The sequence below is a fragment of the Nicotiana tabacum genome, chromosome 14 (genome assembly GCF_000715075.1).
Source record: "Nicotiana tabacum cultivar K326 chromosome 14, ASM71507v2, whole genome shotgun sequence".
NCBI classification, from domain to species: Eukaryota; Viridiplantae; Streptophyta; class Magnoliopsida; order Solanales; family Solanaceae; genus Nicotiana; species Nicotiana tabacum.
Window position 1 is genome coordinate 113,916,450 of NC_134093.1, and position 17,318 is coordinate 113,933,767.

The 17,318-nt window shown below is 36.2% G+C and overlaps 1 protein-coding gene across 6 annotated transcripts; it reads right to left on the minus strand.

Moving 5' to 3' along the window:
- Window positions 1-950: 950 nt before the first annotated feature.
- Window positions 951-17,115, minus strand: LOC107793611 (uncharacterized). 6 transcript variants are annotated; one of them, XM_075229902.1, is made up of 8 exons: window positions 16,959-17,105; window positions 11,368-11,573; window positions 9,775-9,875; window positions 7,623-7,692; window positions 5,953-6,206; window positions 4,863-4,979; window positions 4,206-4,257; window positions 951-2,331 (listed from the first exon to the last, which is right to left on the minus strand). In XM_075229902.1, the coding sequence occupies exons 2-8, from the start codon at window positions 11,393-11,395 to the stop codon at window positions 1,775-1,777; spliced, it is 1,179 nt and encodes a 392-aa protein (XP_075086003.1). In that variant the 5' UTR covers window positions 11,396-11,573; window positions 16,959-17,105; the 3' UTR covers window positions 951-1,774. The 6 variants fall into 6 exon arrangements, with proteins under 6 accessions (XP_075086003.1, XP_075086004.1, XP_016471485.1 ...); XM_075229903.1 differs by lacking the exon at window positions 11,368-11,573 and adding an exon at window positions 15,847-15,889 and having other exon boundaries at window positions 16,959-17,103; XM_016615999.2 differs by lacking the exon at window positions 11,368-11,573 and having other exon boundaries at window positions 16,959-17,115.
- Window positions 17,116-17,318: the final 203 nt, after the last annotated feature.

Here is a 17,318-nt window from a genome sequence, read left to right on the forward strand (position 1 = left end):
CCAAAACAACGAATATTCAATTTTTTTAACAAATACAAAGAGAACTCCATTCTCCTTCATAGCAGTAGGTTCAAAGTTCAAATTGCAGGTTAGTCATCATTTTTGTTCCTCCATGTAGAAAACTTATTTTTTTCGCCTCAAGTTACTTAATAAATTATGTTGACTAGTTTTTTGTGGGGATGAAGCACATCTATATATATATATATATATATATATATATATATATATATATATATATATATTTCACATATTTATAGTTTTCTTTAATTTTTATGCAATTTTACCTGTTTATAAATATTTACTGTAACTATATTATTTTATAAAATATTAAAAATTAAATACCCTATGGGGCTTACGCCCCGTGCCTCGGGGCTTACGCCTCGCTGAGGCATATGTAAAACGTCTCGCCTTACGCGTACGCCTTTTAAAACACTGGTTCTAATCTTCCTCTCTCCACCTAATTGACAAAAAACTCACAACGATCTCTTGGAAAACTATCTACGATTTTACTCCTCTACTATGAAACGTGCTTTAACCATTTCACCATAAATGTAGAAAGACTCAACAAGTGAAATACATAGGTCATGATATTCCTCTTCTATGCCATGATATTAAATTAACTAGTCATATTCATATTCGACTAAAGATATGTTGACGTACCTCCAAATTTAATTAAACTGAGTTCCCAGTTTTCTATGTTATATGCCAACTTTCTCCATCACACGTTTCTAGGAGCAAAGTCGTACAAGTGTAATTTGTCTGAATACAAATTAAATAGGATTAAAAATATATAATCTTAAATAATGCAGCAGATAGAAACGATCTCTCTAGCAATAAAGCTAGCATACTTCATACTGGTGTTATGATATATATGAAATACGTTTAGATCTCACATTGGAACATATGTTTGTTCGTCAATAGATAATACAAGTATTAATCAGATGCAAATATGAGTGAAAAAACGCTTTTATTGAAAAGAACCGAGTCTTAGTGCAATATATCAAGTTACAGAAGTAGAATAACCCAAATTTGTCTTACATATGGTGTAAAAAGATGTAAAAATTTGAAAACAAACTTTGACCTCAGGCCTTTAAATGAGTGAGTCTAATATACAACTATACAAGCTTGTTCTTCAGTGGAACAAAGCACTGATTAACAAAGTGTTGCAGAAAGCAGCTGGCCACAGCAGATACAAAGGCAGAGCAGCAAACAATTGGCCACAAAATACCTGTGATCCAACTGAACTTGTATACTTATTAAGGCAGCAGAAATTACTCACTGGTGCATATCATCGACTCGTCGATGCAACAAAATTTCAAGCAAAGCAGATAACCAAGTGCTCTTCGGTGCATCTTTAAATCATATCTGAGGAAGCCAAAATATCAAGTTGAGCTATACTGGCTTGGCACTAATCTCTGCATGCAGTGGCGGAGCTAGTATTAATGGTACAGTTTCGCCCGAACCTAGTCACTTTGGTCCAAAATCAATATTTGTCTTAAGAAATTCATTTAATACGTAGAAATTGTTAATTTAGAACCCAGTAACTTAAAAGTGTTCCGAGCTCAAACTTCAAATCCTGCCTTCGTTGTCTGTCTGCATGATCTGACTAGACTTGAAACCTTAATATGGGACGAGTCAAATTTCAAGTCAGCACAACTTTTTGAATTATTGAAGGTGCATAAAACTTGCACTAGACGATCCAAAGGCGTAGAAGTGTTAAGACTTCACTTCTCGAGAGCCATAGGATGACACTTGCATATTCTGAAACCATCATTTATTGATGTTCCACGAACTTCCATGAAGGCCTGCTAGCATTAGACACGGGTTTTCCGAACTCAAGCAGCCCTTTCAGCCATTTAATTTTGTTTGCAAGTTCCTCCAAATCCAAAATCGCTGCCTCCGTCGAGTCAGAACTCATTGAATGTAACCGAACGCCATCACTGGTTCTAAACTTCTTCAAAGGACAATTGGAAAGGTAAAAGTTTTCAGTTGTGTCAGCAGTTTTTGCTGGATCAATTGCAATACAGGAAGTAGAGCCATTATCTGACCAACTGGCTCCCTTTGCCAATTTATCTCCCAAATGAGAACCAGAACTAATATCTGACCGTCTATTCGTTGATGTGTTCGCAGCTTCCTTTGGAAGGTCAACGATCGAGGATTGTTCTGCTAACTCTGTGGTTTTAAAATCCTTCTTTTCGTCTGAGCCTGGTAGCGAGTTTGCAGATAAATTAGTAGATGAAGACAGATTTGATGAAGATCCAGCTGTTGCTTGGCTCTCCTTTCTCCCTTCACTCATGGAATGTATTTCCAAAGCTGGAAAGCGACCAAGGGCTGCAATGATCATGACGAGCATTTCAAAAACTAAGCTGCAGGATTTTCTTTATAGCAAAATCATTCTAGTTTTACAAAGAAAACAGAGACATGTGAGAATTAGTTGAAACAAAATTCTAAGCGTCATTACAACTTAATAGCAAAAGAAGTAACAGTAATCAGCCCAAAATGACAAATGGAAACCATAACAACAACAACATACCCAGTGTAGTCCCACAAGAAAAGGGCAGCCGGTGCACTAAGCTCCCGCTATGTGCAGGGTCCGGGGAAGAGCCACAGACAAATGGAAACCATGTTTAAAAAAAAAATTGCAATAGATCTTCAACCTTTTCTTCATCCAGGTTGAGAGTCACTCCTTATCTATGACTTTAAGGTTAATGTTTCAGCACAAAAACTATAGATGTAAACCATGATATAGAATATCCATGAAATTTCTACATTTTGTTCATCCTCATTAAGAGTAGCTATATTTGTGGTCTGACTGAATTTTTTTTGAAATATATTCCATTTGTTCCAATTCATGGATGCACTTTCCTTTTTAAGTTGTCCGAAAGAATGATACCTATACATATTTAGAAACAATTTAGCTTTAAATTTTCTATTTTACCCTTAATAAGATGATTTATAGCCATACAAATATCTATGGCTTGTTTTTAGAACCACAAATTTAAGTCTTTCTTTCTTAAACTACGTGCCTAGACAAACAACATCACCTAAAATGGGACGGATGGAGTAGTATCATAGAGCAACTCCTACAAGGAATGAAATGGAACAGCTATCAGCTAAGAATCAATGACATGCTGCAGTGACGGATAAACATTGACCAGGCATGAGTAATTGTTTGAGTTGAGAGAAAGCTAGTGATGCACCGTCCTTGAGAAGCCTAGGAAAGACAAACAACACACCTTTTGTAAAGATTCAATGCACAGCGCAAATGGAGTTACCAGATGCTTATAAAATACACTAACTGGATAGAGTCAAAAGATTTCAGTCAAGGCTGCACAAATTGGACATTCCCCAAACTGATCTTTACCACAAACGTAGGGCCATAGGTACTGCATATAGGATTTATTTTAGTTTTAATTAATGCCCTCGGCATACGAAACCACAGTCTTCTGAGTTATGTCCTATATTTAACAACAACAAGAGTGCAATAGGGTGGTCACTAATGCCTTGTAAAAAAAATCATTTCACGGTAAACAGAGGACATCAAGAAAGTTCTACAATGGCTTCACAAATGTTTACACCTCTAGGGGGCTAAAAGAAATTCATAAAGTTCCTTTAGCATTTCATTCCCTTGAATTACCGGAAAACAAGGCACTTCTTTACCCATAACGGTTGTGATTTGTCTTAGATTTTCACTCCATTAACCTTTCGGTTCATGAAAAGCCCCCAACATTATCTCTCGTTTCAAATATGCCCCTCTGTATGACCGTTGTCCAACGTGGAAAAATTGGTCTGATTTGGCTTACACAGTGGATGCCACATAGGATATATTTGGACCTTTTTAATTGTTCAGGGTTAAACCTATTCAATTGCTCAAGACCATGCTTCAAATTATGGGACAAAATCAATGGACCGAAAGGTAAATGGAGGGCAAATGTAAGACAAATCGAACACTTCAGGGGTAAATCTGCCACAGCAATTGAAGCAACCAAATAATGCATAGAGGAGTTATATCCCGAATTTCGTAACTGTTTTATGAACCAAACAGCTTCTCCACATAGACAAACATATTACCATCCTTAACGGAAACCTGTTCACGCACATACTCTATAAGCCTGATATATTGAACAAATTGTTTTCACGTCCGTGACACAAAACAAAGTTTTGTCAACAACCAAAGGAAGGAGTTAGTTTTACATTATAGTTACCTTGGTTGACAGGTTGAATTAGTTGAGCACATCGACGGACACTATCACCATCCTGCAATTATCAAGAAACAATTTTAGGCAGAAAGAAGCATTACACAAACATACACCAGAGTACAAGTCAAATAGCATTATTTCCAACACTAGAACTGATGGATAAGATGCATTGACGCTACTCATAGGAAAACTCCTTGAAGAAAAAGATGCAATACAAAGAAGTGTTTTTTGTCTCCTTTTCTTTTATACTTTTTTTGAGTTGGGGGGTGGGGTGGGGGTGGGGTGGGGGCTAGTAGGTAAGATAAAAAAATCTGCGGATGTAACAAGAAAGCCAGAGAAGACAGGGGAGGAGAAAGAGGAGATAGAAGGATGAAACAGATGATGAGGAAGAACTGTGAGAGGCCGTGTAGCGATTCAAAAGTGTGCAGAAATAATTCACCATCTCGAGGAGGGAGGTGAAATCAGAACACACACAGCAAAAAATTTGGATGTGCTATACACTAGCATCATGCACCTTTCACTGAAGTAAGCAGTTCCCATAATAGAAAATCTTACCCTTGTAAAAAAATTTAAAATTATGTAAACCACATTATATTAGTTTGTAGGAAAAGAGAAACATAATAAAGCAACAACATATGCAAAAAGAAGAGTAAAGGGAAGAACCTGGGATGCAGGAACAGTCCAACCAAAATTAGGGGACCAATCTAAGGATGGGCGTAAATCCTTGAAATGAATTTCATAAAGTGCACCTTCACCAATAGGAGGTGGTGTCAATGCCATCTGTGAAGACATAAACATAGAGCAGAATGTTATCCTAGCAATTGTGGGATAACATATGAAGCTATTACTTTTTCACATAGGACAGAGTTGGCAGAAGAATATTTTAAGCATTAGTCTTCAAGGTCAACAAAAACTTGCTGAATTTGATATATCACATCAATTTAAAGAAACACATCTTGAGGAACGACATTTAGTTTGTAGAAAACGTTTTTGAGTTAACCCAAAGAAAAACAAATCTCAATATCTCAAGAAATTTGTATTGTTATCAAAAATATAGTTGCTTAAAGAAAAAGTTACAGTTGTCACTTCTAAATTACAACACCTTCATTTGATCATGTTGAAGGTAAAAGGACAGCTCGGTGCACAAAGCATCCCACATTCACGCAGGGTCGGGGGAAGACCGCACCCCAAGGAGTGTGATGTAGACAGCCTACTAATGCAAGCATTAGTGGCTGATTTCGTGGCTTGAACCCGTGACCGACCTATAGGTCACACAGAGACAGCTTTACTGTTGCTCCAAGGTTCCCCTTCTTGATCATGTTGAAGGTACTCAAGACAATTACTATTACTAAAGCAGCGGCGGAAAATTTTAAATTTTATTACAAAGTAATGAATATCTCTTTATTTTAAAAAAAATTAAAAAAAAGATCTCCTTGATACTGGAGGGGAATCCATATAAATATGCATCGTGCTAAGTTCTTCTAGTTGGATTTATGCAAAGACCTCTGCAAAATCAAAAGCATCTAGAGTCCGCATTTACATGTCATGCAAAAATAAAGATCAGGACCTTTGCGCTTTTGGCTCCTGTGATATGACATACCTCGACCCCCCCCCCCAAAAAAAAAAAACTCAGGTCGTATCAAAGATGAACTGATGATATTGAAGAGCGGGCCCTCAGACCTCATCAAGTAACCCTTCTTTTATTACTACCAATAACCAGCCAGTTAACATGGAATATAACAAAATTTATTACCTCAGCTTTACTGTTGCCAAGTAACTTTATCAATTGCCCAGACCAATAACAGCCATTAGCCCACCAATCAACCATATCACCTGCCTTCCAATTACCATCTACAACTATCATAGCATCAGAAATTGAACTAACACCTGAAACTTCATTTTTAAGCTTGACTGGAGGATACTGCGGACGCAGCATTAGTTGCTTTTTCTCCTTCGACTTCCCAATATTATATGGGGGCACTTGGTACAGCTTCATCCAAGTCAGTTCTGTAACATCAGGGTGAAACGATTAGCATGCATTTGTAGATACAGATGTAGCAACAGTCTTACCTGAAAACACCTAATATCTCTATTTACGAAACAAGAAAGTCTCTGACAGGGTAAAAGAACAGAACATTTTTGGTAGCCCCATTCTGCTTTTATCTCTCTATACCATTATTCCTTAAAACTTGACCACAGTAAAGCATTAAGGAAATGAAGCATGGTAAGGTGTGAATTTCTCTATTTGGTATTGTCTTTCATAGGATAGGAATAATCAAGAAATTGAACTGCTTAAATCCCAAGCCAACGCAAGCATACTTGACACTTGGAAAAATGATAACTCAAATGCTGGAAAGGAGACAGACGACTACAGCCTCATGCAACATTTGTAACAATAATGCAAAAGAGGAGACAGTAAGAAGACTACAGCCTGATGCAACATATGCGACAATAATGCCAAAGGTTAGACTTGAAGGCAATATTTCAGGGAAGATGAAAAACACCAGAGTACGTGTCCATTGACTTATAAATTAGCTAAATTGACTTAACAGACCAAGACAAAGACAACTAATAATAACAGATGTCAGATAGAAACAACCACTGAAACCGCAATAAGAAGTAAGGCTATAGCTAAGGTTGTCCAGCATCTACAGGAGAGTTATTCAGCAAAAGAAGGCAAAATGTCTAGCAGCATTATGTCATTTCACTGACAAGTGACAACCACTGAAAGTACCTAAAAGATGCATCCACCATACTAAGATGTGTCACATATGATTCCCACTAATCAAGCGGATTGGCCCAAAAAGGTATCATGGTGTCTGCCGTCATGGCTTGATCATGGGCTGCTCTGTGACTGGTGCCAAACCAACTTTCAGGACACCAAAAACAAGATGGGCAAAAGAACTAATACTTCAAAGGCAACAGCTCTATATAATCCTTTATCCATAAATACTTTTGAGCCTCTGCTGCAGCCTGCAAGGAACATTCCTAGGATCTAATTCTAGTTCCAAGAACCTAAGTTTTGCCAACGGAGAGACAACATCTGACGTATTGAATCACGCTCATGACATATCCAAGCTTGCCAGATACAGACAGCACATAGCAAAATCAAGCATGTCTGTTCATGTCTACTACTTTAATAAGCATTTGAAACTGAAGCTTGAAGGCATGATCAGGAAAGTATCATGTATAACATAGAAAACATTTTGAGGACTTTATTTTCAGATGAAAAGAAAAAACACTTCCATCATATCTTCTTCATTCAATGATTTTTAGATGTCCGGTACCTAGAAAGTAAGTTAACCTCCAAATTAAGAAATAGTGCGCTGATGAAGATTTTAGCATCTAAAGCAAGGTATAAAGTCCTCAGGTAATGAGTACTGATGAATTCAAATTCTGAAACCAACACATCAGAGAACATACTTTCATCTGGATAATCAAAGTATTCCAATAGCGCATTCCAATGTCCTCTTTTGTGGCTAATCTCCTTTATCTGGTACAGTAGGAAAAAGAGAATAAATGCATTGTACTCGACTTCTTAATGGAAAGCTTGAGATTATAAAGAGCGTACCCTTATGCATTTATATTATGCAATTGTCATATAAACATGATTATTAGTCTAAAGAATTATAGGACACCATTCCTAATTAATGAACTTCATAATTTACTCATGTATGCAAATACAAATTTGTCTACTTACAATTTCCTTGATTATGTAGATGTCTTAGTCCTAATCACATGCACCACACAAAATAATGTCTTTACTCCTACCCCCCAACCCCCCTAAAGAACCCCAGCACCGTCTGAAATGTACAAAAAAAGTATGCTCCAATTTTGCCACATTTTATCTTATAATTGGACCTCAAAGTGCACTAGTGAATCAATCCACCAATTCGTTAGTCTAATAAACAAAGTGGTGAAGATGCATCAACATTCAATGCCTACCAAGTTACGATTGGCTATATGAATCCTCACAACAATGTGGTGAAGATGCATGCCGATTAAATCCTTTAGTTATGGTTTCAACGCCAGTGGCGAGGTGGAGTGTGGAGGTGACGAACTTATATCAAGTAGGCCACAAGTCATTTTATAGCATGTTTGGATGTGCTTCTAAAATCGGCTTATTTTGAAAAGTGCTCTTCTGAAAAGTGTTTTTCAAAAAAATACTTTTGGTGAGTTTGGCTAATTAATTTGAAAAGCACTTTTAAGCATCAATTACCGTTTGACCAAGCTTTTAAAAGTGTTGCTAAGTGTATTTTTCTCAAAAGTACTTTTCAAAAAAGTGTTTTTAGGGAGAAGCTATTTTTTTCTACTTCTCAAAAAATGTTTCTGCTTCTACTCAAAAGCACTTTTTTTCCAAAAGCTTGGCCAAACACCTTTAACTTTGAAAAAAAAATACTTTTGACTAAAAAAATACTTTTAGCCAAAAAGAATCACGGCCAGACAGGCTATTAATAAGGGTAAAATATGGAAACTAAGATCAAATAGTTTCCAAATAGCGAAATGTGTTTGGTCCATATAAAAAGAAAAGTATGTCACATAAAATATGACCAATTAAAAGGTGGCTCATATTAAACTTAGCTAAAAGGGGATAAAAATAACACAAAAGCCAGAAGAAGGTAACCATGAACTTGATCTACAAAAAATAGAGACTCATAAAAAAAGTACTTCACAAATGACATATTCATGATGACCCTATCCAGCATGCAACTAAGTTGCTCGGGCTCAGATGCGGGTGTCCGATACGGGTGCAGATCTAAAGGTCGGATCCTTCATGATCTAAATTTTAAGATTCGGGGGTACAGATCCAGGTACGAATACGGGTGCTGGAATTCGGCTAAAAATAATTTAAATATCTAAAAGTAGAGTTATAAGAATATGTCTAAATTATGAGACATTATTTGAAAAACTTACGAGGTATTCCGAGAAGGAGAAAATATTGATCAAGAGAAGAACCCGAGAAGGAGATAAAAGAAAAAGGACTAACATAAAAACTTCTTATATACAAGGTATTCCATTTTCTTCAATTACACCCTAGCTTTTGTTTTAACTTCAAAAATCATTTTATATGTCCCGAATTTCTCCGTCGATTTTGGTTAAAGTATCCAAAATTGGTTGACCATATCCGATACGGATCCCACACCCACGTCGTGCCGACACGAGTGCGGCACCGAAAGTGAAGAGTCCGAGCAACTTAGGCATGCATGCATTGAACTACGCAAAGTAATCAAAAGCGAAAAGCGCAATAAAACGCCAAAGTTTGTTGAAGCTTTAAGCGCAAAGAATCATTAAAGCATGGGCTTTAGCAGAGAAGGATAAAAATGAAAATGTAATACAAGAAAATGTAACCATAATTAGAAATAATAATTACTTGGAGAAAAGAATGAACAACTATAATTAAGAATTAATTGATGAAGGTGCACCTTGATGCCTACACTAAATCGCGAATTAAGCGAAGCGAAGCGCACAAACTAGGTTTCACCAAGCTTTAGGGTTTAAGCGAGCCTTTAACCTAGAACTAACACAAATTTGCAAGCATCAAGCTTACACTATAACCAAACTTTGCATTTTGTACCTTACACCGAAACCATGCACTACGAAATCCACTTTGGAAAGACCTTGATTCAGCAGATTGCCCCACCTTGAAAGGCAATTGATACTCATTCGCCATGATATCTGCACAAATAAAGAACCTAATCATACACTATCCTGCACGAATGTGCTTTTTCCATGTAGAGGCGCATGTTCATAAGATGACAACATAAACCAACTCAATCAATTTATTTAATTATCAACCAAGAAATTATACTGCATAATGAGTTGATTTTTGAAAATCGGTGCAAGGAAAAAGTGTGTATCATTTTACTAATTAGAATTTTTTTGATAATAGTGGTGTCCAGACCAACTTGTGTACACCTCAACTAATTCCACGGAGTACCTGCTATCTGACTACCTCCCACCAGCACAGGTACCAGACAACTCTATCCACCAAGGCTTGGACATATGGAAAGAAATCATCTAGTATTTTTTGCCTCCACTAGGATTTGGACCCACTTCATTGACCACTAGGCCACACCCTTGGGTGCTTATTATTTAGGGATTTAACTTCAATACTTTCCCAAGTCTTTGACGCAACACATTTGAGAAAATTGCCTAACTAGTATGGATAACTACGAAATATTCACAAGAAAAAGCTAGTCAATGAGACGAGGAATTAAGGGCAAGTGTAAGAAATGAAATTCAAAAACTCGGGTCCCATGAATAATGAGGACTTACATACAAATCATTCTTAGGGACATTTAGACGTAGAGACTAGATATTGAAGCAGATACCAAGAAACACTTAGAAATAAAAAAAGGAATGAGAAAAAACTAACTAGTCAAGTTTCTCAAGCAAATCTAAGCATCACTAAAGCAAATGAATCCCCAAAAATATAGTTTGTTCTCTTTGTAAACATAAAGTAGCAACTCAATAAATGAGAAATCTATAACTTTATCCCCCTAAAATACCTTCCCCTCTCCTCTGGACACTCAAGCCTGGACAGCTAAAGCACAGACAATAGCATGGGTGCCTAACACTACGTAAATCAAGAATAGTGATGGATTTGGCTCGGATACCATGCTAAGAAAAAGAACCTTGAGCATACCTCAATCTTAAAAGTTAGTTCATGAGATGAGAATTACCTAATACCATATAAAGAAACAACATCATATTCTCTCAACTAATATGGACCACATAATATCAAGCAGATATAGGCATGGTTTAAAGTGTTTGTTTGATAGCTTTTGCAAACAAAATTACAACAACAACAACATCCCAGTATATTCACACAAGTGGGGTCAGAGAAGGGTAGGATGTACGTAGCCTTACACTTACCCTGCAAACAATATTAGAAAAAAAAATTCAAGTTTTTGAAAAACTTTAAAAAATATTTTTCAACTTGTTTGGAAATGAGGCATAGTAATTGTTGTTTTCCTTCCAAATTGCACATTGAAGTTGTTTGCCAGGCTGCAAGCCTTCAAAAGCAAGCAAGAGGAAGAAGTAGTTAAGATGACCACCACACAACAAATCATCAATGCCTCCCACTAAAGTTTTATCCCTTTCGGGAATTCCTTCCACTACTAGTCATGTGCTTACATAACGAGACACCAAAAGAGCATGTACATACCTTGGTCCTCCGGGACCTTCCATTCCATATTTGGACACAATGACTTCCCTTTTATTGTGTAACTTTAAATTCTTCACTCCCGATCCTCCCCATCTTTTAGGTTTACCTCTATGCTCCCCTTGACCGAGTGCATCTTATATGTTTCTGAATCCCGCAGGAAGTTCCTACTTAACTTGTTCATCTATTTTAGGACCTTTTGCAAAAGCCTGGTGAAAAGACAATTGATATGTTAGGATCCCAAGTAGCACACTACTGATGGTAAGTATAGTTTTTCTAGCCAGTAAGCCTTTTTCTCAAATTTGTTAATCACATCGTATCAAATTTCTCCCGCATATCTTTGGTCCTCAGAGTACGTAGTAAGGAAGCTTTCCGTTATACAACCTAGAATAGCAGCTAGTGGATGTATATTTTTAACCTCATTCAACGGAAACAAGTTGCTTTTAGAACATGTACTCCAATTACAAACTCAAAGGCTAGTAATACCACCTTAAATGCCTTAATTGACTTTCTTCATCTCCACATTATACTAGTTTATCATCTGTATAAAGAATGTGCAAGCTGCTTTTAGAAAGGGTTGACGTGTAGTCCAATTACAACCTCAAAGGCTAGCAATAACACCTTAAATGCCTTGGTTGGATTTCTTCAGCTCCTCTTTATACTAGTTTATCATCCACATAAAAAATGCCTCAGAGTACGTAGTAGGGAAGCTTTCCGCCATACAACGTAGAATAGCAGCTTGTGGATGTATATTTTTAACCTCATTTAACGGGAACAAGCTGCTTTTAGAAGGGTTGACATGTAGTCCAATAAAACCTCAAAAGCTAGTAATACCACCTTAAATGTCTTAGTTGACTTCCTTCTGCTTCACATAATACTAGTTTATCATCCGTATAAAGAATGTGCAAGCTGCTTTTAGAAGGGTTGATATGTAGTCCAATTACAACCTCAAACGCTAAGTAATACCGCCTTAAAGGCCTTGGTTGGATTTAATCAGCTCCACGTTTTACTAGTTTATCATCCACATAAAAAATGTGAGTCGCCTCCATACTTTTTGTGCTATGGTGGGGGCACTTGAGCATTTTATTCAACCTTCCTTTGCTGCTTCGGCAAGCATTCTTTTTAATACTTCCATAACTAGAAGAAACAGGAAAGATATAGTGGATTTTCTTGTCTCAATCCTTTCTATGCAGGTAAAATTCCACTAGTGTACCATTTATCATTATTGAGAATTTGATCATAGTTATACATCAATGACCAAATCCATTGTTGCACAAAGCCTAGTGGCTCTTACAAAGCCTGGTTGCACAAAGTGACCATATGCTTTCTCCAAGTCTAGCTTGGATAAAATTCCTTTTCTCCCAATCATTCCCTTGCATCAACACATCCATTAGCTACCAGAATTTATTATGTTTACGTTTTACAAAAGAATTTGAAGGTTTAACACTAATTTGCAATCAATGCCTTTATCTTTCATTGAGAACTTTAGTTATTATCTCTCACACACTTCCAACAAGCTTATCGGTCTAAAATCCTCTAACTCTATAGCACTTTCGTTTTTAGGGAACAGTGAACTAAATATAGCATTCAAGCTTTGAAAAAAATATTCTTCTCTGCAAAAATTACCAAAAGTTCCAATCAAATCCATTGATAAATGGCTAACACTTTTGGAAGAGTACCATGGTGTGACCATCCGGACCAAGCTCGAGTGTGGTGTGACCATCTTGATCAGAGCCTACCATGGTATGACCATCCGTACCAGGAGCTACCCTATCAATGAATCCAGCTCCTATCAATGAATCCCTCGATAGAGAGCCATATGAATAACTATTAAAATAAGACTTACGTTTTGACCTAAGTTGCTCAGACTCAACTTCTAGTGCCGTACTCTTGTCAATAGGATGTGTGTATGGATGTGGGTGTAGAATTTGTACTGGATATGGTCAACCAATTTTGGGTACTTTGACCAAAATCGAGGAGAAATTGGGGACAGATACAATAATTTCTAAAATCAAAACAAAAGCTAGAGTGAAATTGAGTAAAATGAAATACCTTGTATATAAAAAAATTCTATGTCAATCCTTTTTTTAAATCTCGTTCTCATGTTCTCATTTTGACCAATTCTCTTTCTCGGAATACCTTATAAGTTTTTCACATAAAATCTCATTATTTATAATTTTTTATAATATAATTATTTGGATACTTAAATTGTTTTTAAACAAATTTCCCTACCTGGATACGTACCTCTGAATTTTAAAACTTAGATCATGAAGGATCCGACTTCTAGATCCGCACATGTATCAAACACTCGCACCTGAGTCCGAGCAACTTAGGTTTTGACCAATCCCCGCATTCTAACGGTATAAGACAATGATCTTAAACATACTTGTGGCAGTACAAACTAATTAATAGTCTTGAAAGTTACCCCCATCGGTTCAATATAATAAGCCTATCTATTCCGGAAGCTACCTCGCTCAAGTGGCAAATCTATAATTCCATAATATAGTTGAACAACAACAACAAACCCAGTGTAATCCCACAAAGAGGGGTCTAGAGAGGATAGAGTGTACGCAAACCTTACCCTACCTTACGACAGTAGGAAGGCTATTTCCGATAGACCACCAGCTCAAAAAAAATGAAAATAAAGCAGAACCAACAAGTAACAACAGCAAGCAAATGTGATAAGGTGATAGAATAATCGAAGCGAAGGAAACAACATATAGTAAAAGAAATTTGCAGATAAAAAGATACGAAAACGAGACTAATACTAATGCTACCGGCATGAAAAGGAGACACGCTCGCCTATCTATAACCTTCTACCTTAATTCCCAACCTACACACCCTTCTATCAAGGATCATGTCCTTAGTAAGCTGAAATTGCATCATGTTATGGCTAATCACCTCTCCCCAATACTTCTTAGGCCTACCTCTACCTTTCCTCAGCCCCACCATGGCCAACCTCTCACACCTCCTCACCGGGACATCTATGCACCTCCTCTTCACATGTCCGTACCATCTCAGTCTTGCTTCCCACATCTTGTCCTCTACGGCGGCCACTCCCACCTTGTCCCGAATATCATTATTGCTAATCTTATCTATCCTAGTATAGCCAGACATTCATCTCATCATCCTCATTCCTCGTACTTTCATCTTTTGGACATGGTTCTTGACAAGTCAGCACTCCACCCCATACAACATAGTTGATTTAACCACTACTCCGTGGAACTTACCTTTAAGTCTTGGTGGTACCTTCTTATCAAACAAGATCCCGGAAGCGAGACTCATTTTCATTCATCCCGCTCCAATTTGATGTGTGACATCCTCGTCAATCTCTCTATTAGCTTGAATTATAGATCTGAGATACTTGAAACTACTTTTCTAGGGGATGACTTGTGAATCTAGCCGCACTTCCACGTCTGCTTCATGAGTCACGTCGTTGAACTTACATTCCAAATACTCTATTTTAGTCCTGCTCAACTTGAAATATTTTAACTCCAAAGTCTGTCTCCAAACCTTCACCCTCGCGTTTTCATAATCAGTACTATGTCATCCGCAAATAACATGCACCATGACATCTCTCCTTAAATGTGTTGTCACAACATCCATCGCAAAGGCAAATAAAAACGAGTTAAGCACGGATCCCTGATGTAATCCCATCACGAATGTGAAATGTTCGGAGTCTCCTCCCACCTTCCTAACCCGGGTCGTAACACCATAATATAGATGAATTCAGATAAATCATTCACGACCCTTGTCGTATTGGTCCTCCTCATTCTCTCATTAGCACATTTAGCCAAACTAAAAAGATATTTTTACTTACCATGACCTAACTAGAGAAAGAAGAACTTTTGTCACACACCAAATGTACTTTTAAAATTTGTGGTCTTAAACAAGTTGTAATACTTCTTGCCCATAAGACCATCTCATTAAGAATAAAATGATAATTTTAAAATTAAAGAGTCTTGATTGAAATATGTCCTTTTCGAAACATACTAAAAAGAAAAAAGTCAATAACAACAAGAACAACTATCTCTCAATTTCAAACAAGTTGGGATCTACTGTATAAATTAATCATTTCATTCTTTAAGCTCAACCCATATTTTGAACTAGTAGGTATAACTTATATGAAACTGTGTTTTATCTTTTAGTTAAGTTTGCATTGATTTCAAAAATCTTTTGAGATAATTTCTTTCCATGTGATTTTAGATCTACCCCATCTTTTTTTTTAACACCTTCACTCACCGTAGTTTCACACCTACGAACTAATGCATCTGCAGGTTGACACAAGACAAAATAAAATGGATGGAATAACAGAACAAATATTCCATAACAACTAAATGGCTAAATGACAAAATGAGATCTTTGACTAATGACATATGGTTGGTTACCCGAACACCAACCAATGATTAAAAAAGAAGATAATGACAAAGACATATCAAATTGTGTACCAAAGAGATAAATGATTGAGTACAAGAGTACAACCTGGAGATTCTAGGTTCAAATCCTTTCCGAACTACAATATTCCCTGAGTACAACTTTGATGGATTAAATTTACCCTTCAATGTGTTTATAGGCTATAACAAAATGTCATGTGTACAATATATGTCAACGATATTGGGCACGAAAATTAAGAAAGTATGAAAACTTTTAAATCATGTGATCTTAAACTAAAGATGTGTATAATATACTAAAATATTCTTAAATCTTGTGGTCTTAAATATATCATGTGAAAAGTTAAAGTTAAAAAGTTACCAAATATAGAAAGAGATATTTCTTTTAACATGCTAACAAGGAAAGTAAAACACATAAATTAAAAGGAGTTTGATGTTCTTTATTTTAAATAAAATCTAATTATAAAAAATTAAATACTCCATCCGTTTCAATTTAGATGATATAGTTTGACTTGGCACAAAATTTAAGGAAAAAATACTTTTAAAATATATTGTCCTAAAGCTTAATGGGCAAACCTTGTGGGCCATAACATTTTTGTGACTCATTAAGGATAAATTGGGTAAAATAAAAAGTTTAAAGTTAAATTGTTTTCAATTATAGAAATATGTCATTCTTTTCCGAAACGAACTAATAAGTAAAGTATATCATTTAAATTGAAACAAAACAGATGGAGTAAGTATTTTTCCTAAATAAATCTTAATGTGACAAATATATGTGTATCTAAGAAATATTAAAAAGAAAAAAAGAGAGAGAAGAAGAATAAATCTTAATGTGATAAATATGTGTATCTAAGAAATATTTAAAAAAAAAGAGAGAAGAAAAATAAAAATTCATATGATAACTACACCATGTAATTACCCAGCGTAATTCTTTGGTCCCTTGGGAATTGAATAGTGTAATTATTTTCATCCAATTATACTCAATTTTATGTTTGTCAAGTAATTACTTGATTAGACAAATAGATTAAACTATGTAAGTGCATCCAATTACACTCAAATCCAATTACATGATTTCATTCCAAACATGCTTTAAATAGCTAAATTATATATTTGGCCATTCACATGTGATTGCTAGCCAAGTATCAACCAAAGATTAAGAAGAAAAGAAAAAAGATGAAGAAGAAGAAACCTCAAATAGTATACCTCCAGATCTGCGGTTAATTTGACTTCAAAATATGAGGAAAGAAGTATCTTCTAGAAATTGAGATCTATAAAGAGGATTCTAGAGAAAAAATGTGGCTAACGTCGTAGGCAAGAAAAAGAAGAAAAGGCGATAAGAACAAACCTAATACAATGTTGTATTCCCAATTCTACCCTTATATAGAGATGGTGAAACCGAAACCGACACGATACGGCTGCCACGTGCAATGAAATGCGTCATTATTTATCAACTCAGTAAAACGGCCACGTTTTGAGGAAAGGGCCAAAATTTCCAACAGAAATTGCAGGATTAAATTAAAAGTAGGAGCTGCGAAATTGAAAAAGGTTGAAGGTAGGAAGCTA